Here is a 20,288-nt window from a genome sequence, read left to right as displayed (position 1 = left end):
TGCCAGGCTAGCGTGCGGCTTTATTGGTGCCGGGGAAGGGGCAGGCGCGGCCCGTTCTCACTCCCGCGCCGTCGGCTCCGTCCTCACCGGCTCTGGTTCAGCCCCGTCAGGTTCTTGATCTGTGGGGCGGAGGCAGAAGGGTTTAAGTACCGGTGCCCCGGGGGGAGAAACCGCGCTCCCCAGGGCACGGAGGCCTTTGCCAAGCCCTGGGGGTTTCAGCGCTGCTGGGCAGCCACGGGGGTGAAGAGGGGAGGGCTGTGAGTTTGGGAGCTGAGAGGTGGGGGCGAAAGGCACCATCCCTGGTCAGAGGACAGGGGTGAATGCAAATGGGTTGGGGAAAGATCATCCCAGATCCAGCCGCAGGCATCCTGCTGACCTGAACCTGCTCCCGAGGTCAGAGGGGTCCAGCGTGGTTTGATTTCTGTAGCCACACTGACCCAACAGTGAATTTAAGCCTCTGAGGCATTCAGCTTGCTCCTCCGTTTTGCAGAGACCTGGAGAGCTCAGCACACCTGTACAGCTGCTGCACCTCAGACATGACAGGTCTGGACTGCTTGCCCCTAATAGTTAATTGTACTGGGATGATTTTGCCATAAAACCAGCTGGCTGCAACCCACCCCCCTTCAGAATCTGTCAGTTCCTCCCGTTTATCTGTGCAGTGGATCTGCTGCACACACGGGCTAAAACTCTGGTAAGAGGACGCATCTTGGACCCAAACTGCAGAGAGCAGTGTGTTCGTGTACAAGAGCACAAACAGAGCTCGGCGATTTCTCTGGTGGAGAATCCTTTTGGCATATGCAGGTGTGAAGGAAGAGAGAGGCTGAGAAATGCTAAAGATATAAAACAATTCTACTGTAACTGCAGGGGGAAAGAGGTGGGAGAATTTATCAAGAACTGCTTCATATGGTAAAAATTATTTCTAATTTATGCTCCAGCCTGTTTGTCTTGTACGAGTAAGCACAAGCAAAATGTACTTCTGACAACAAGGAAATCACTTTGCTGCTAAATGCAATGGGAGTTATCAAAAAATAGAATCACAGGGAGGTCGTAGAGCCCTTCAAAAATCATTCCTGTGTGCACAAAGTATGGTTTTGTATCGCAGATGTGCAGCTCCCCCTGCATGGACACAAAGCAGTCCAGGATGCTACCATGAAGTGAATGAATCCTTGGAAGGACGCTGCAGTCAACTGAAACAGGTTGAGGAATCCACCCTGCTGTGGCTCAGGGACAGATGCCACATCCTGTGTGTCCATGCGGGCACAGACCTTCCATCAAGATCTCCAGCGCAGGGACTGCCAGAGGAAGAGATCTCATGACAAGTGACAGAAAACAGTGGTATTTATTCTGATCACCTGTCTCTCATCCCTAAACCTCACCCTGCAGCTTCAGACTTAGTGTTTTATGCTCTGTTACAAGCTCTTTCACCACAAAACAGTGAACTGACACCAAACTATCCAGAAAATCATCCTTCCATGTAGTTAAGTTAGGAAAGACAATCTTTTTCATGCTGTCCTCTAGATCTCGGAGGAAAACAACATGCTGACATTCAGCATGGAAGGGAATAGAAACAATTCTCATAGAGTCCTCCTGGTTTCAGCATTACTTACAGTAACTGCAGCTCCCATCAGGCCCTGGACAAGTGCTTCTCCGGTTGACTGTACCTAGGAGACATGAGGAGAACATGGCCTTTTGTTTTCTTTTGCAGTTACAGTTGTGGCCACACAAACACAGAGATGTCATGCACAACAAATATGTATTTCCCACAGAAAAGGCGCTGACAGAAGCCAAAGTACTGCAGACAATTAATAGCCAGATAAGGAACATGTAAGAGATTTCCTGGGAATATGTCTCCCAGCCATCAGGCCAGCCTGACAAAGAGGGAGCCTACCTGTCAGAAAATATATAAGCATTTATTGATGTTGAATATTTATTGATGTTGATTGTTATACAATCACCCATCAGTACCAGGTGTGTGTTCTGCATGATCAAAAAGCCAGGTCTGGCTGCATCCAGATTTGGGGAGAAGGGGGACACACTGCACATATACCTTGCGTGTCACGTTACCTGATTAGCTGTATTGCCCATGTTCATGGCGTCAGCTACTCTGTTTTCCAGGAAGCGCCAAGTGTCCTCAAAGTCAGGAGATGAATCCTGCATCATCACCAGTTCAGTGGTGTTGTACACGCCAGTGAGCACAGCCCGGCGAGTGTACCAGTTAAACTGCAAGGGTATGAAATGAGAGAGAGAGAGGAAGGTGTGACCCAAATGCAGATCAAGAATGCAGCTCACAAAAGCAGAACAGAGAACAGCAAAGGAAAATAGCATAGCGACGGCACATTCCTTCCCCGCTTAAATCGTGTAACTCGCCTCCGTGATGCAGTGGGCCGCCAGCCAACACCGACATCTGACAGCACAGCTGCTCCTGTGGCACCAGACAGAGGTCACAAGTACGATGTTTGAAACTGTTGAATAAAATCCCCAGTGCCTGCTTCTGGTTGCATGCAGGCACTTGCAGCAGGCAGCAAGGAACTCTCCCTTGCTCTGTGAGCCTGTGTGCACCATGCAAGAGTTCACCTCTGCATTACAGACTGCTAGCAGGCAATGCAAAGCTCCAAGTCTAGATCTGATTAGATGAGAAATGGCTATATTTAGTACTGAACTTGAGCTGCAGTTTGCACCAAATACAAGCATGAAGAAAGGGAATGAACAGAGGACAGAACTACACAGCACAGCTGATACACCGTTCCCAAATCCTGTCATTGAAGTCTCAGTACTGCCTGCTCAGTCATTAAACGCATCAGCACACTGCTGGCAGCAATGCTGTAGGATGCATTACAACAATAGGTTACACAATGCAAAGTTGCACAAATAACTCAAAGTCTTCAGTATTTCCAGTTGCATCACTGGCAGCCAAAATAGATAAACATTTTTTAAAAATGAGTCTTCAACTTCATTTGCTGCTATTACAGTGATTAAGCCATTTAGGTACCTGGAAAAAAATCGTGGTTGTTCCATTCATGATTACAAAGCAAGAGAAAAATGAAAACACTAGCCTTGATTTTGAAAACAACAGCTGGCTCACAAGCTCTGCTGTCTGCACCAAGACCTGCAAGCTTTGACAAGGGGAGAAACATGAGATGCTGCCACTTGCAGCTGCATCTCTCAGGTGCCTGAGACCAAACTGTTTATGTTGATTCTCCTTCTGCTCCAAAAAAAACACCTGGAGAGGTGTCTGAGGCATGGGTACTCTGCTGAGCTGCTGGCTCTGTGAAGAGAGCTCCACTGCAAGTGACATTAAACCCCTTTACTGGGAAAGAAGGAATGGAGTCATCATCACAGCTTCCCAAGAACTCTTGTCACTGGTGAGAAGGTGCAAACACAAGACAAACTGCAAAACCTCTTCTACTCCCTGCATTGGTGAGGAGGCTTTAGGTGCAGCTCAGCACAGATACTTACTCTAATGTGTCAATTTGACTTTCATAACCCATAAGGGACTTTTAAGTTCTCTTCTGGTTTATTCCTTTAATTTTTCCATCACCTTATTTATTTTTCACAGCAGTAGCTTCTCTTTTATACTCAGATAAAAGCAGCTTATTAAAGTAGTTTGTTAAAACGGTTCATTTGGAACAGGCTGCCGAGGGAAGTGGAGTCACCACCCCTGGAGGTACTTAAAAGACATGTAGACGTGGCACTTAGGGACATGGTTTAGTGGTGGCCTTGACAGCGTTGGGTTTAGAGTTGGACTCAATGATCTTAAAGGTCTTTTCCAACCTAAATGATTCTATGATCTATGATTTAGCTTTTCCCATCTATCCCTGTGTCTATATGAATTAAATTATCAATTGCTTAAATTGAAGTTATAATTTTCTTTTATTTCCTGCCAGTAAGATGAAAGCTTTAATAAGCTACGGGTATTTTTAGGTAAGTTATGGTTTTCAAGTCAAATCTGTAAATGCTACTGCTGGTGGAAGAGACAGCTACTTGGACAGAGATGCTGCTCACTCACTGAATACTGGATCAACTTCTTAGTCTCAAAATCTCAACAATTTTGTCTGTGTCTTCAAAAAAAAAAGTACTTAAAAGAGTCTACGAAAGTAGGTCCTTTTATTTTGCACTAATCTCATTGACACTAATTTGCATTTATAGTCCTATTGGGCTCCTAAGTTTCTTTGGAAATTAGACTGTAGCTTATAAAGACTCTTGGGTACTTCTGAAAATGTCGTCCTTGTTCAACAAATGGATTGTTTCAAGAGAGACACGGCCCAGCATGTACTTCAACCTGTCATTTTGCTGAAGTACCGAGGGGCAGAACCAGGCGGTCTGCAAAGCACAGAGACTTACGTCTGTAGACTGGTCTCCAGCATAGTGCCATATATCATCAATCATGCTAGTGAGGAGGTTGAGGCTGGCAGGGATGTTATGCGGGAGCAAGAGGATGCTCAGAGCCTGCGAAGGAAACGCACAAATAAATAGGAGAGTCGAAGAGAGGAGGACATAGCATTAAAGCAGACCAACAACGCTGTGTTATCTTTTTCCTGTTGCCGTTGACTTGCCTCCAGCTTCCAGGAATAAGTCTTCCCAGCTCTTTTTCAGCTAGCACTGATCTGTCCCACCAGCAGGATTTGTGGGGAATGCAGAGTTTGGCAGCCGAGCTCAGGACTCAGCCAGTACTGGACCCCAAAACTCTCTGTTCGGCTCGAAGGCCATAGTGTTGTTTCTCCCGAGCTCCTCTTCAGGCACAGAAACACAGCACAGGCTGAGCTGACTCACACTGTGCTGTGCCCCTACGGGCAGGGAGTCAAACCTCTCATTTCTCTGAATTTGACTTTGAACTCAAAGCAGCTACCAAGGGCAGAACAGCCAGACATAATGGTCCTACTGGGATCCTGAAGCCTTTGAACATAACAACACAATACCAGGAGAGTCACAAACCAGCCACATCCTTCACAAGTTAAGCTAATCTGGAACAAAAACAAGAATTCTGTCTTCTCTTTCTACAAAGAGCACTGGATTCAGCTGCTCAAAGGCTAGAGTGATTCTGGACAATGTAGGCTGACTTTGTGGCAATCTTTGCAACTAAAGGTTGGGAACTCTTTGCTCATTTCTGAGGCCACAATTCAATTCCCTTCTCACCCTGGGAAGAACGGCTTGAGACTTAAATCTGAATTTTGAAGCAGAGAGCCCCCTCAGTTCACAGATCTATCCTCAAGTTGCCAAGGGTTTGTCATCTGCACACTAGGCAGGCAGTTTCTTGCAAGAAAGCGGTAGTTCTGCATTTCCAGGTATCAGATGATACCAGTGTGACAGGAACAATGCTGCAAGGAGCCTGACTTGCAGTGATGCTGCCAGCTGGGCTGCACAGAGACACAGGTTATCCCTGGGGATCCCAGATGGGAGGAGAGAGCAATGGAGGTTTGCCTTTCCCAAACTGCAAGAAATAGTTGTTCTTAGGGCATCTTTAATTGCGGTCTTCCAAGGGTGCTCTCCTCTGGAATGGTATGAACCGTGTGAAACCAGAGAGGGTTTTACAACCTTTACAACCTTGAACTAGTCTGGTGGAGAGATTATGCTGAAGGCCACAGTGTGTTTAAAATATACACAAACACACACACAAAAATCTCGATACTAATTTTATACCTGGGGCCATTTCTCAATATATGGAATCAGCATCCTCAGTCTGGCTTGCACAGCATCTCTCAGGAATTGATCTAGAGGCTTCTTCCTGGATGAGGAAAACAAAACACAAATATGAAGAACATCCAAGTTAGACTCCATTCTCAACTTGAAGACTGATATCTTGCCCATCTCAGCAATAGATGCAAAGTATTATGTATCCTCATGCTTCCGGTCCAACTCCATGTCTGGGAAGGTGCCTTTATTTGAGTAAATTACATTTTTTACTTAAAGTATCTGTGTCCCAGGTGGCCCCTCTCTCTCTGTCCAGTCCCCAGAATCTGCCAAGAAAGATGTCTTTTCATACCCAATACTCACTCTGCTTTACCCAGCTGCACTTGTTTTTGTTCCTGCTCCAGCAGCTCAGTCAGCTTGGTGTTGCATTGAGACACAAAGTGCAGGATCAGTTCACTGCCATCATTCTGAAACATCCCTGCGGAAGCAGCAGAGAGACCCAGGGTCTGCAGGGAAGAAGGGAGAAGCACAGACTGGGTGATACACAGCTAAGCAAGATCCACCTAGGAACCAGGTTGTATTTATTTCATGAACAAAGTTATACAAATTTAAACAAAGCAATGCTGCATTACAAAGTTCTTGTTTTCCTCTCTTTAGGATCACTATATTGTGCCTTGGTTTAAGTCTGACTGGGTTATCCTGCAGTAGCTGGGACACATTTCTGCCCGGTGCCATTTGCTGACTAGGGTGCATCGCCCAAGAGTATGTGGGGGAAGCATGCAGCCCTGGCTTTCTTTGGACTTCAGTTCCATCCAGTTTTCAACCGGTTTGTTGCTTCTCTCCCCACATACCTTGGCTCCCTCTGCAATGGCTTCTGCAGTCCAGCCATGTTCAGGCACAAACTCCAGCGCTGCTGTGAGGATTCGATGCTGCAGCTGCTCCTCGCTCTCATAGTCCTCAGACTCCTGGCCGCCCTGGCCAGTATAACTATGAGAAGGTATTGTCACAGTGAGGGGAACGTCACCATCAAACATTAGCAACCTGGCCTCTGCCACTCACTCTCTGCCACCACTCGTCCAGACATGCTTTGAGATCTGCTCAGTATAAATCTTGTCTCCTCCTGTAAAATCCTTCCCTTTCCAGAAAAAGGATTCTTAATGAACCTTTGGCATGAGAGGAGAAGAGAAAAATAAGGGAGGGCTCAATCTAGGTGCCTACCTGGAGACCAATCAGCCTCAGATTCCCCCTCCTTTAAAAAAAAGCTAAACGAGAAGCTTTTCCAACAGGGACTTTATAGTTATAGGCATATGGACAACATATTGTCCATATTCTACGTAGGTTTACACAAAAATCCAGAAGCGAAGGCTTGCGCTGTGCAGACCAGAGAGGTTCCCTCTTGAAAGCAAGTCCCATCCCATCTCCATGGCAGACAGTGGAATTCACACTGTCACAGCAAACCAGCTCGTCAGCTGCTGAAGTCTGAGTCTCCATTAACTTTGGATCTCGTTGTCTCCAAGCTTCAGATGCGAGTTTCAGGAAAGCAAAGCTTTCCAATCCCACCGTCAGCAGGACAGTGCTAGAAACAGCTAGTGAGTTACCTGGGGCGAGGGCCCTGAGATTCCTGTTCGGGCTGTTGATCAGTTGGATGTGAATCAAACTGCTGCTGAGAGGAAGATGCCAACGGCTCCTTGTGCTGCTCGTCAGAGACTCTTCTCAGCACAGCCGAGGCCTGGAGAGCACGCTGTGGTACAGAGAGCTGGTACCTGAGCGCTGAAACAGAAACCAAGAGAGTCAGGTGTCTCCTTCCACCAACAGGAAGCACAGAAAATCAAGGTGAAGATGAGAGTTGTAGTAAACACAGCTGAGAAGAACAGAAATTTGTAGAGACAGTCTTTTTTTTTCTTTTTTTACACTTCCAAGAAGCGCCTGTATCAGCCAAGCTCACATCTACTTGATGAAAATAAAGTGAAAATGTTTTATGAGGAAATGAACCGCGCAGGTGGCACGTATTGCAAACAGAAGAGTTTCCCAATCTTGCACTGGAAACCAGGCACTGGAACATGCTCTGACTCCCCTGCAGCACACCCTCTCTCCTCTTCTGTCCCCAGCAAAGAAACAAGCTAGAGGAACACACCGACCCCTGAGCTTGGGGCAAGAGGCGACCAGTACTGTGGAGAGCGAGCGGTCTTAACACATATAACTTGCTGATCACAGCGTGTGTTTCTCAGATGACTCAAAGGCAATGCAGCTTCAATTACAGCTGCTCTCTGAGAATTTTTAATTTAATTGCAGTGAGGTTTGTTGTTTTATTTTTTTTAATAAGCTGAGGCCGCATGGCCCGCACTTTAAAAAAAACACCTCCAAACACCCCCCATCCCTAAGACCAACCCCCCTCCTGGTTTCTCGACACCTCGCAGTTTCAGGGCCAGGGAGCTGTGTGGGGCTGGCAGGGGCCAAAGGGGTCTCCTCACTCCAGGCCCTGCTCAGCCTCCTTCACCCAGGCACTGCACTCCCCAAACAGACCCTCATGGGCCGGGCTGCACCCTCCAGCCCCCCAGGGCCCAGAGCCACCGGTGTCAGGCAGGCCTCGGCCCGGCTTCACAGCCCAAGACTGAGCCTGAGCATAAACCTAAACCTGGGCCTGCCCCACAGCCCCGTGCCGCCCCCTGGCGGCGCCTCGCCTCTGCCCTTCACCTCACCTTCCCGCCCCGCCCGGTCCGGCCCCGCCCCGCCCGCCGCGCGCACGGCACGGGCGCGGGCACAGACACGGTCACGAGCACGCACTCCCCCCGCCCAGACGCGCCCCGCGCCCCCCGCCCCCTCACCCGCGCGGCCCCGCCACAGCCGCCAGCCCGCCCGCCGCAGGCTGCCCGCCGCCGCCGCCGCCATCTTGGAAGCGGGCAGAGGGCGATGACGTCACGAGGGCAGGACGCGGCGGTGACGGCGTCAGATCGAGACGAGGCGACGCGAGGCGGACGCGTCCGAAGGTGAGTGCGGGCGGGCCGGGGGTCGGACTCTGTTCCCCGACCCTCCGGGCTCCTGAGCGCGGGGGCAGGCGGGCGGTGAGAGGCGCTGCCCGCCTCGGCCAGCACTCTCTTTTTTTCCCTCAGAAAGGCTCTGCCGAGGCCTCGCGTGAGGCGGCCGCCGCGTGGGGGCGGGTCGGGCAGGGTTTCTGTGTGAAATTCCTCCACGTGCCTTGTTCCCGGCGCGGTCCCGGAGCGGTGCGTTCTGCCCGCTCTTCGGGGTGTGTTTCGGACACGGCCGGTGCACCCGCGGCCTGGGGCCGGTCCCGGCCCGCCCGGAGCTGCGGGTCGCGCAGGAGGCCCGAGCTTAAAGTTATGACGTGCTACACGCGGTAACTTTTCAATCTGTTGAAGCTGGAAACCCCCAGTGTTGTTTAAAGCCCGTTCCTTGTCCTGTTGTGGGCGGCCATGTTCCTCGAGGACGGTTAAACGTGTGTGACATTAAGATAAGGCCCTCTCGCCACCCACCGCCAGGGCCCAGTCTGCCCTGGTCCAGCCCTCTGGCCTCCCCGGCAGGCTGGGGGAACAGGAGGATCCTTGGTGGGGTGGAGAAGAGAATCATAGAATGTCCTGAGCTGGAAGGGACCCACAGGGTTCATCGAGTCCAACTCCTGCCCCTGCATATGACAGCCCCGCAGTTCACACCATGTCTGAGGGTGTCATCCAGTTGTTTCTTGAACGCTGTCAGGCTTGGGGCCGTGGCAGCTCCCTGTGGAGCTTGTTCTAGTGCTCCAGCACCCTCTGGATGAAGAACCTGTTCCTAATGTCCAACCTAAACCTCTCCTGGCTCGCTGTCCTCACTGAGGCCAACCCAGCGCTCAGGTGCTTGAGCAAGCCAGGTCATTGTCATCCAGGGCTGGAGATACTTAAAATGAAGATGGTTGGTACACCAAAACTTTCCTTTTAAATAAATTCCACCTTCTACTAGAAAATATAGAGCGTAAAAGTATCTTCAGCCCTGCCTCCAGCATCCCATTAGAGCTTGACTGTGTGTTCTTTGACAGTAGCTCCCAGCCTTTACACTGACTGAAGGCAGATGTAACGTCATGTCTTGGAGGGCTATGGTAGCTTCCTACTGCCTTTGAGTCTCAAGGGATTGATGGACGCTGTTGTTGTTGCTGATGTAGTTTGGGCTCTGAGTGATCTTGAAATGTCACAACCTGCCTGTTCTGAGAGGAGGGTGTGACTTTGGATCTATTTTTTTCCATGTTAGCCTAGCAGCTTAGGTATCTTTTGAGGTTTTCAACCTTCTTCCTGGGAAAGGTGACTCTTCAATGGGATTAATGTGTGTGTTTGCTAGTGCTCCTATCTGTTGTAGTTGCTTAGCTTGCACTGCATATGCATTCAAGGCCAGCTGTGAGGTGCTCTAACCTGTAGTGCACATCCAAGATCTTCCAGTCTGTACCTGGTTGGCGCTGTGGGCTGTGTTAGAGCCAATTCCTACCAGAGTAGCTCAGATAAGGTGCAGAGTTCTCCCATTCTGAACTTCTTTTCCCTTCCTCTTTCCTTGTAATTGCTCACCCAGTGCTACCAATGATAAGAGCTGAAAGAGCCTCTGTCTAGAATGCTGGAGATGCCCAAAGTTACTTTTTTTTCCATGTACTGCAGAAGCAAACTCTGCTAGGTCATGTCCTGAGTAGGAGAGACAGAACAGTGGTTAAGGTCAAATATTTGTCACTAGTCTGTAAATCCTGAAATCCTGTGTATGTCTTTATTCAAATCTTTAAGAAAAGCAGGTGAGTTTGGGTTGGTTATTTTGTTTTGTTTTATTTTTTAAGCATGGCTTACAGTCTTCCTTCAAAACTAGTCTCCGAACTGAAGAGAAACTGAATTATGCCCTTAGGCGTAGCTATTTCTTAATGTCATGTTAACGGTCAGCTTGTGGGAACTCCGTGCTGCCTGTGTCCAGAAAATAATCCACATTTATTAAAACAAGTCGATGCTCTGTGATTAAGTCCCAATCCACAGAAGTTCATGCTGTGCTTGGCACTTACCCTGCCCCTCTGTCTGCCCTGACCCATTCGTCTCTGCCACTGTCAGGTTTGTTGCTGCTGCGGAAATGGGGGAATTTGGAATCACACCAGGCCAGCGTGTGGCCGTCATCTGGGACAGCTCCTCGCCAGTTGAAGCCTTGAAGGATTTGGTGGATAAAATTCAGACGCTGGTGGGAGCTGATAATCGTGTCGCAGTGGAAAACATAAACCAACTGTTTCAGTGTAAGAATGAGCTTAATTTTTTGGTGTTTCTTTTAAAGAGAGAGCATGCATCTGTTGCATGAGCTGATTTGTAAGTCAGCATTCAGAACAATAGCACCTACTGCTAACTCTTGCCACTGGCAGTAGAGCAAAGTAATTGAGATACCCTGGTCATGCTTCATACGACTGGGATCTTTGATCAGTTATTGCTGTTGTAAGCAAGTGTGAGGGATGAGGAGGGACGTGGTATGGATGTATTAAGCAAAGTTCTGTGTGTATATTGGTAAAATTGTACCATCTTCCTCTTTCTTTCTTTTCAGCGGCTCACAGGGAGTCCAGTTTCGATGTAATTCTCTCTGGTGTGGTACCAGGCAGTACTGCTCAGCACAGTGCAGAGGTACTGGCAGAAATAGCTCGGATACTTAAGCCGGGGGGCCGCGTCCTCCTGAAAGAACCGGTCGTTACAGAATCAGGTGAGAGAATCCACATCAGCCTTGCTTTCATGGCAACACAGCAATTCATGTGAGCATTAGGCTGAAATGGAAAGCACAGGAACACTGACTGATGTTCAGAGATTTTAGTTCTCCTGACACACTAACCTGAATACCAAGGGGTTTGTCCTGTGTTTAAGCTGGTATCAGTCAGAAATGTTTGCAGTCACTCTCCTACTACCGAAAGTGCTGGATAGGCCTGTTCCTAAACTATGTTGAGAAGCTCAGTGGACACTGGTCTCTTCCTAGGGCATGTAATATTAAATAGTTACAAGTGATGTGTTTCTGAGAAGCTTCTGAAGTGATTTTAAGAACAGGTGACAAATGCTGAGAGAGGTTGTCCCAGAAGCCAGCTGAGAAATAGTTATTCAGAAAAGGTAGAAGTGTTTGGACTAAGTTTTAAGAGTAAAGCCAGAGTACCTGCCATGGGACAGCTGGAGGAACACACAAGGTGAACACCTGATTATTTCTCTTTCTTATACTTGACCTTACAGGCACAGGGAGCTGGTTCAGGATAGAAGTGGGAAATAATATGTCACTAGATAAGAACAGAAGCATTTATGCTGACAGTGTTTCTGGTGGCACAATCTGCAGTGCTGAAAATGGTGATGTAAGTGCCAGCAGAAACATTTACTTCAGGTTGGGAAGACTGGCTGATGCTTTGAAGCTGGCAGTGGCTGTGTGGTACAAGTGGTACCTTAGGGGCAGGGGGGAACGCTTCTGGGTCAAAGTAAAGAACGTGCAAAGTCTGGAGGGCAAGAGATTTCTTTTTTCTAAAGTCGCATCTGACAGGCTGGAATTTGGTGGACTTGGAATAAAGTGCAAGCAGGACTAGTGAGAGAAGGTGAATGGATTCTGTTCAGCACAATTCTGTACCCAGGCAAATAAGCCTGTAATGAGTTTCTGATTAAACAGTGATTGTAATAATTTTTGCCTATGAGAACAAGGATCTTGAATGTTACATTTCTGAATGTAATGTTCATTTAGGAGTCCATGTTTTGAAAACTTCATGAGGTGTTTGTTTTAACATGTGAAAATGTTTTGGGTGATTTTGTTTGGATTTTGGAGTGTTGTGGGGATTTTTGTTGTTGTTGTTGTTTTTCTTTTCTTGGTGGATGTTAATTGGGTTGAGGAAAGTTTTGGCATATATAAAACAGATCTGGAGCTAGAATGGCTTGTGATGCCAGGTTGTTATTTTAATGAACAGACTACTTACGTTCTTTGTGGTTTGTTCCTGCTGTCAACTAGAAGGGGCCCAGTTTGAAAGCAGAATTTTTTCTTGAGTGCTTCCTTCTAAAGCTCCTGGTCTCCCAAGTTCCTGTGACCTCTCTTCTTGTTCTTCCCTCCTCCTAGCTCCTACTTTTGTGTCTTTCAGAAAACAACAGCAGAATCAAGACAGCAGCCAAACTCCCCACAGCTCTGACTCTCTCTGGGCTGGTGGAAGTGAAGGAGGTATGTACATCCTAACCGCTTTCAGAAACTCCCTCATGCAGTTACCTTGAAATGTAGGTGACGATTCCTCAAGACTTCTGGGTGACAAGGTGTTTAGGTACCCTGGGTTACTGTAAATGTCCATGGGCACTGCCTGCCACAAACTTTAGTTACCGCAAATACAGTGTTTTCTTTAAGACTGAAAATACCAGTTGTCTGTGATCACTGGAATGCTGGACTGGGTGCTGAAATAAGAGGTTCCATGTGAGTTTAACCTAAAATCTTCCCCTGCAGCTGCAAAAGGAAGCGTTGACACCAGAGGAGGCCCAGTCGGTCCAAGAGCATTTTGGCTACCAAGACAATGACCTTGTCATTGTTCAGATAGAAGGCAGGAAGCCAAATTTTGAAGTGGGATCCTCAAGTCAGCTCAAACTTTCCTTTGCCAAGAAACCTGGTCCTTCAGGTAAGGAGTAGTGCATGCTAAACATCTGGATTCCCTGCCTCTTGAGTGGCAAGTGTCCCTTGAAACAGAGAGGCAGCTCCGGGGTAGGGAGTACTACAGTAACCTATGAAGTCTGACCTTCTGAAATTGTTTGAAATCTGTTTGCTGGGAGTAGATGGGGCAAAGGCTGGAATAACTATTGTTTCTTCCTTTGTTTTGGCTCCAGGAAAACCCCCAGTGGACCTAGCCACTGCCAAGATGTGGACGCTGTCTGCCAATGATACGAACGATGAAGAGATGGTATCTGGTTTTATTTGTGAGGCTTCACTGTTGTTCCTTCTCTCTCCTCTCCTTTCCTACTCTAAGTAGTTTCAGTCGTGCCTCTTGGGAAGTTTTACAACTCCAGAGGTAGAAACCATCCCCAGGGCAAAATAATCTCATCTACTATGTAAGGTCTTGAGAACCAGGGGTGTAGTGAGGGTGGAGAGGAGACGGGGATAAGAGGAGACAGCTGCAGCTCTCAAATGCTGGTGCTATCGATAGCACCATTTTGTTGAACATAACACCACAGTGTCATTCCCAACTGCCAAATCAGTTTCCTGCGTGTTATCTTCTGTGGTATGTTTTCAGGATCTTCTGGACTCCGATGAGCTGCTGGATTCAGAGGATTTGAAAAAGCCAGATCCATTGTCCCTCAGAGCTCCATCCTGCAAAGAAATGGGCAAAAAGAAAGCATGCAAGAACTGGTCAGTGCTGGGATTAGTGTTTTGGTGAACCTTTCAACTGTAACATTAAACCCTTAGAGTAGGGTGGGTTTTAAAAAGATCGTAGACACTTTGCTGTTGTTCAGAGCATAATTGTCTTGGGTCGTGTCCTTTGCTATCTTAACTATTTGAATGTATATCGAAATACAATGAGAAATGGCTAGCCACACCAAAACTGCTACAATTTACCACACTGCTATGATCAACTGCACAGTTTGTGCAGCCTTGACTAAAACCCTGGTTTCTCAGATTTCAAGGACAAATTGCACACAGAGCAAGTGCTGTAGAGTCATTTCCCACATCTCAGGAGTGTGTTTCTGCACTTGTTAAACAAACCATGGTGTTGAAGGGCAAAGTGAAGAGCATGAGAATCCCAGAGATAGCTGTGTCCTGTGATACAGTGAGGGCAGCTGGGTGTGAGTAGGGCTGGCACAAGTGTTAGTGACTCATGACCTTTAAGCAGAAAGATGCAGGTGACTTCTCTATTTTTCTGCAGCACGTGTGGCCTGGCTGAAGAGCTGGAACAAGAGAAGAAGAGCTCACAGCCCAAATCTGCCTGTGGAAATGTAAATAGTCATTTTTGTTTCTATACTGTGGTTTGCAGGATATGATTTATATCTAGGAAAGGTGTTCTCTAGTAGTTGCTCCCTGAGCTGGTTTACTGCTTCCGAACACTGCTTGTGCAGCTTCTGCAGAGCCTCAGCCTGCTGCTCTGTGCCCATCTGCTCTGTACCCGTGCGTGCTGTCTGCTCCAGCACCAGTGCTGCCCTTGTAGATGTCAAGAGGGAAGAGAAAAACTTTGCCTCCCTGCTCATGCCTAATGAGTGATGAGCTCAGACAGGATCACCCTGTGGGAGCCCCAGGGGAGCTGGTGGCGGTTACAGGGCTGCCCAAGCCCAGCTTGCGGCCATGCCCACATGCACTGGGAGGGGTGGAAATTCGCCTCTTCCACGTGAGCACAGTGCCCTGCAACGCTCTGCTAATCACACTAACCAGGCATGTGTTGAGAGGAGGCAGAAGGGAAGTGGTTTCTGTGCTGATAGATGCTGTGGAACATGCCATCTCTTGAACTGGAAAAAATGTATCACAGGAGGAGAGAACTGAAATTTGCCCCTCATTACAGAAGGTGCTTTTCTTTCTCTTGCCAGTGCTACCTGGGGGATGCATTCCGCTGCGCCAGCTGCCCGTACCTGGGGATGCCTGCCTTCAAGCCTGGGGAGAAGATTCTCCTGAAAGAGAACCAGCTGCATGATGCATAACAAAGATGTCTTTGGATGTCCTGCAAAGGACTCCTCTGCTTTTTCATCAGCCTGGGGTTCTTCCTGCAGTCCTCCTCATCCTCTCAACCTCATGTTCTCTGGCCAATACTCTTTGTGGAGAGGGACATGGTGGGTACTGACATTGGTGTGAGCTCATCACTTGTAACCTGCCTGATCATCTTTGGTGACAAGTGGTCTCATATGTATTTGACTCCATGTTATGCCTTGTTTTAGCTGGTTTGACTTGATACTGGCGCGCTGGCTGTCACAGCGTGTCCCACCAGCAGAGGGAAGTGGAATCAAGTGTCAGATTGACTTCTTGCATGTGGCAGGGACAGGTACTTCCCCACGTCCATGTTGTGCAACTCTAATTTGTCTTGATGAATCAGCAGCTGTGGCTCAGCTCTCAGGGTGACACTGGGCTCTTGCTCTCTTTGACATTTGAACCTGCAGTTCCTTACCAGGTGAAGGTGGCTCAGCAGCTCCTGTTGCAAGTCAGGAGCAGTGAGTACACCTAGCAGTATGTACTCATAGCAGCCTACATGGACTTCTTGGTCTGGCAGGCATGATGAATTTCCAAGTGTTTCAGGAGTCTGCTGTTGATATCCCCTGCCCCTGTCTATTTCCATCAAAATGATAAAGATTCACTTGAACTGAGAAAACTCTTGTCCCTAAGGCAGGGAGCAGATTAAACAAGATCTGCCCTGTCCTCCCACGCCTTTCTGTCCAATGCGCTGATAACACAAGGCCAATCTGAGATTGTCGCCTCTCTTGGCAGTTACCAAGTGAGTTACCTGCAGTGTCCAGTAAGTAAAAACATAGCAATAACTTAATTTCTAGATGATCTGTGGTCACCATCTGCTCCAGCTCTGAGATACTGACTGCTCTTTATTTATTTGCATAATTGCTCTTAGTGAAGCATCCGTGCCAGGTGCAGGATGCGGGAGCTGTTCACGTGCTGTGCCAGGCCTGCGTCTTACCCAGGGAGGGAGAGGAGGAAAGCCCAAAGCCGGTGTCTCAGCGGGGATTGCTTTGTCTGGAGCTCTTGCTCTACAGGATGTGACTGCTTGGTTTTTTTTTTATGCTACCTGGGTTACACATTAAACTCATGGAGGGAGCTGGGATGAAAGGCTGTTCTGTTCTTGAAATAAAGTGACCAACAGTAAAGTGTTTAAGACTGATATTATTAGTGTTCTAAGTGCATCTTCTACTCAGCCTCAGTGATTTCTGGATCTGTTTAAATGTTGGGCTACATCCTGGAGTTCTCCATAAATTGTTCCACTGAAAACATGACCCACATACATGATGCCCACTGGAAATAACAAAAGCGAGCTGCCTAGATTAACATTGTTATTCAGTCTATCAGACAGGGGCTTTCTCTGGGTTGAGTAAGGAGCAGAAGGCTGGCAGGGAGAGAAGAGAGTGAGCCCTGGAGGTGTGCAAAGCATCCTGTGCCCTCTGCAGAGCAGGAAATAAACCTCTCCTTGAGCCTGGCCTGGACATCCCTAGAGCTTCAGAGGTGTTAAAGTCCAATGAACTTGCCAGCAGAAATACAATTAATCACCCAATGAATTAATTACCATTTTCTCACAGCAAAGTGAGGTCAATGCCTTCCTCAGCCTGAACTATTTTTCTCCCTCAGTGTCTTCACCTTCTGACTCTTCTGGTCTCTCCTCCTCTTTCTCCACTTCCACCTCTCTCTTTCTATTCTTTGCATAATTATCTTCTATTTTCTCTCTTCTCTCTGCTGGCCTCTCTCCTTCTCTCTTTTGCACCATCCAACTATACTGCAGTCCTCCCCACTACCACACATCCCCATCCTTTCCTGTTCCTCCTCATCTGCTCCTGGGCTTGCTTTTTCTTTTGCCCTTTGCTCATTCTGGGTTTTCCCACTGTGCGCTGGGTCACATCCCTGTTCTTTCCCATGTGGGTTCCTGTTGCTCCCGCACTGGGCAGGAGTGTGGTGGAGGCTTGGGGACCACATCAAGCAGCAGCTCCTGGGAAGATGCAGAGACCTCCCCAGCTGCACCTCCTTTCTTCCGTGGAAGCTGAGTAGCTCCTTCATGCTCTCCTCAGGTGCTGGCTGCTAGGATTCTCTAAAAAAATAATAATAATACAATAATAATAATAAAAAAAGAAACACCACAAAACTGGCAGAAGCAGCACTTCTGTTTCTTCACCTGACTCAGGCTTCTTCTGTGCAGTGGGCAGAGCTTGTGTGGTGGTAAGGACATCCCCGTGCTCCTGCTACAGAAACCCATCACAGATGTCTCACCCACCTGCCTTGAGCACACATGGGGACCTCTCTACAGAGGTGGCACGTACGCATTTGGGGCAATGAGGGCGTTGTGTTTATTATCGCTTTATCCTCATGTGCTTGTTTAACCGCTTCTGATAGCATCTTTCTGAGAACTGAAATTCAGAGGCTCAGCCCTGGCCATAGCTGCTTCATGTTTTTGAAAACAGTGGATGAACAAAGACACTGCCCCCACCCTTCCTGCCTGCGATTACAAAAACCCCCAAGACCTTGTCTCAGCTGGTTCCCCAAACAGTTGCAGCTGCTTCACCTCTTGTTCACTCGTGTAGCTGCCCAAAGACTCTCTCACGGCTTCTTTCCTGGTTCCTTGTTAAAAATATTATCCCAGATCTGAGCCCCACTAATCTTGGGCATAAGGGACAATGCAAAAACAGCACTATGAATGCCCCAGCTTTCTCTACATCACCAATTAATGACTCTTTTTGTGGGGAAGCAATGGGCTTTACTTCTCCTTCTCCTTCCTCTTCTTTTTAGGGCATGTAAGTAAATGCAAAGCCTTCCACAAGCCTTTTTAATCTGACCCTTAAGACCAACACCCTCCATGCTACAACCTCCTTTCAGGTAGTTGTAGGCAGCAATAAGGTCTCCCCTCAGCCTCCTTTTCTCCAGGCTGAACAGCCCCAGTTCCCTCAGCTGCTCCTCATCACACTTGTGCTCCAGACCCTTCACCAGCTTCCTCACCTTTCTCTGAACTCTCTCCAGCACCTCAATGTCTTTCCTGTAGTGAGGGGCCCAAAACTGAACACAGAATTCCATGTGGGGCCTCAGCAGTGCCGAGTATAGGGGGATGATCTCTGCCCTGGTCCTGCTGGCCACACTATTCCTGATACAAGCCAGGATGTTCTTGGCCTTTTTGGCCACCTGGGCATACTGCTGGCTCATGTTCAGCTGGCTGTTGACATAAAGGTGGCCAGCAGACACCCCACTGATCCCCTGTTGGATTTATGTCCCACCCCGGCCTCCCTGGCTGCCCCAGCACCATGTCAGGAAGGTGTGAGATGGCTGCCCTCACATCCCATCCAGGTGCACGCAATGGGTTTCTTGTCATGAGGATGGGGTGGGAGCCATGGCTGAGCAGTCTGCTCTAAGACAAATGCCATGGACCTCTGGACATGTAGTTTGGAAACAGGCCCCCAGGAGCAAAGGGCAGTGTGATGTTCCAGATCTTCCATCTTGCTTCCTTTCTGCAGCCAGGAGGAGACCTGGCACACCACCTTCAAACCTCAGTTCCTCCTTCAGCTCCATCAGGAGCTGCTGCTGTGGTTTTGGCTGCATTTCATACCTGCCTGTTTAACTTAAGCCTTCCCTTTCCAAGTCAGGGCAGCCTAGGGATCCTCTTCCTCCTCCATGGTTGCAGGTACCCAGGAGGACACTGGTGAGGATGTCCTGCAGTTTAGTGGAGCCTGGTTCTGCTTTGCATCCCTGGGCAGCACTTCCCTGGCAACCCTGATGCCTCTATGAACCTCTCCAGTTCAACAGTTTGACCCTCGCACCCCACCCCCTTTTGCACTGGTTGCTCTCCCCACATATTTGGGATTTTTTCCCAAATTTTTCCTTTTCCATAGCCCTTGCCTGTGTCCTCCTGGCCTCATGTGACCTGAGCTCTGGTCCCAGGGCACTGGAAGCTCCACCACCACTGATCTAGGGACATCTCCCATGGGTAGCTGCTCTGACACTGGACTGTGGAGAAACCAGAAAATCTCCATGGCTGGGTGACTATTCCTGCTGGACTTCAGCTGGGTTTCCATCAGCAGCACAGAACTGGAAACACTGAGGGCAAAAGACCACTTTTTTTTTTTTACTTTTTTTTCCCTAAATTACAGAAAAGCTCTACATGCACAAGGACACCCGTCCAATCCTGCTATGAAGCAGATCCACATGGATCACTGCGGCAGCAGCCGCGTCGCACCTCTGCGAAGCAAATGACACTTTCCCATCCTTGCTCCTTGTGTTTCAAGCCAGTGAACCAGAGCAAGGTCAACCCACATGACAGCAGGTGCCCAGAAAATTCCTCCAGGGCTTTTCCAGTACCAAGAGGAGCTTCTCATGGCCACCCCACCCAGCATGTCCAGCACTAAGGGGACACCGAATGCTTCGTGGACCATGGTGGCCGCGCAGTGCACAGAAATTGCTGAAACAGGGTGCAAGTTGCTAGAAGTGCCCATTGCTGACCTGAGGCCATGAAAGGAGTTGCTGAGGCTTGGTGCTGCTTGGAGCTGTGGAAAGGCAAAGGGAAAACCGTCTGGAAGAGCTCTGTCCTCACCTTGAGAGATGGCATCTTCCAGGGGAACGCAAAGCACAGTGGTGCAGCCGTTTGGGGATAAATAGGTGGCTTTAGTCACCAAGATTGCAGTTCCATATGAGCTGATGCCTAGTTTTTTGGGGCTGAAGACCCAGACGGACATACAATAAGCTGCTTGTCCCTCCTTTCTCCCTCATTTGCCACTTCCTTCAGGGGGGACATCCACTCCTGCATCAGCAGCACCAGCATCCCCGCTCTTCTGCTGTTGTTGCAATGGTTTGATTTCGGTGTAAATAATGTCAGAAGAGGCGGGTTTAGTCCCCTTCTTTTCAAACTTCAGGTTGGCATAGGTCAGGTCCTCGGTCCCTCTCACTGGGGCTGCCTGCAGGGGAGAGAACAATGAGCAGAGCCCTGGCTTTCCCTTCTGCCTCTCCCATGCTAATATTTTTCCACTGGCACAACTATTTGCACTTATCCAGCTTGCCCAGAGGTGTCA

At 48.6% G+C, this 20,288-nt stretch overlaps 2 protein-coding genes across 3 annotated transcripts; one reads left to right on the top strand and one right to left on the bottom strand.

Annotated features, from left to right (window-relative positions):
• Positions 1-2: 2 nt before the first annotated feature.
• On the bottom strand, positions 3-8,523 carry COQ9 (coenzyme Q9). The gene is made up of 9 exons (XM_080351852.1): positions 8,454-8,523; positions 7,227-7,398; positions 6,480-6,615; positions 5,992-6,134; positions 5,638-5,722; positions 4,342-4,446; positions 2,065-2,220; positions 1,608-1,661; positions 3-119 (listed from the first exon to the last, which is right to left on the bottom strand). Exons 1-9 carry the CDS (start codon positions 8,515-8,517, stop codon positions 84-86), a joined length of 951 nt encoding a protein of 316 aa, XP_080207978.1. The 5' UTR covers positions 8,518-8,523; the 3' UTR covers positions 3-83.
• On the top strand, positions 8,508-16,400 carry CIAPIN1 (cytokine induced apoptosis inhibitor 1). 2 transcript variants are annotated; one of them, XR_013922688.1, is made up of 10 exons: positions 8,508-8,615; positions 10,692-10,867; positions 11,167-11,319; positions 12,713-12,789; positions 13,063-13,231; positions 13,437-13,510; positions 13,841-13,956; positions 14,471-14,540; positions 15,123-15,362; positions 15,468-16,400. XR_013922688.1 is itself a non-coding variant. In XM_080351851.1 (9 exons), exons 1-9 carry the CDS (start codon positions 8,539-8,541, stop codon positions 15,231-15,233), a joined length of 1,023 nt encoding a protein of 340 aa, XP_080207977.1. In that variant the 5' UTR covers positions 8,508-8,538; the 3' UTR covers positions 15,234-16,400. The 2 variants fall into 2 exon arrangements, 1 of the variants encoding a protein (XP_080207977.1); XM_080351851.1 differs by having other exon boundaries at positions 15,123-16,400.
• Positions 16,401-20,288: the final 3,888 nt, after the last annotated feature.

Source organism: Nesoenas mayeri (assembly GCF_963082525.1).
Source record: "Nesoenas mayeri genome assembly, chromosome: 12".
NCBI classification, from domain to species: Eukaryota; Metazoa; Chordata; class Aves; order Columbiformes; family Columbidae; genus Nesoenas; species Nesoenas mayeri.
This window is presented reverse-complemented; position numbering and strand designations above follow the sequence as displayed.

Coding starts and splice junctions, on each gene's coding strand:
- COQ9 (XM_080351852.1), bottom strand. CDS start 8,517: ATGGCGGCGGCGGCGGCGGGCAGCCTGCGGCGGGCGGGCTGGCGGCTG. Junction 5,723..5,991: donor GTGCAGCTGGGTAAAGCAGA/GTGAGTATTGGG, acceptor TTCCTCATCCAG/GAAGAAGCCTCTAGATCAAT. Junction 2,221..4,341: donor CTGGAGACCAGTCTACAGAC/GTAAGTCTCTGT, acceptor ATACCCTTGCAG/TTTAACTGGTACACTCGCCG.
- CIAPIN1 (XM_080351851.1), top strand. CDS start 8,539: ATGACGTCACGAGGGCAGGACGCGGCGGTGACGGCGTCAGATCGAGAC. Junction 11,320..12,712: donor ACCGGTCGTTACAGAATCAG/GTGAGAGAATCC, acceptor TGTGTCTTTCAG/AAAACAACAGCAGAATCAAG. Junction 14,541..15,122: donor CCAAATCTGCCTGTGGAAAT/GTAAATAGTCAT, acceptor TTCTCTTGCCAG/TGCTACCTGGGGGATGCATT.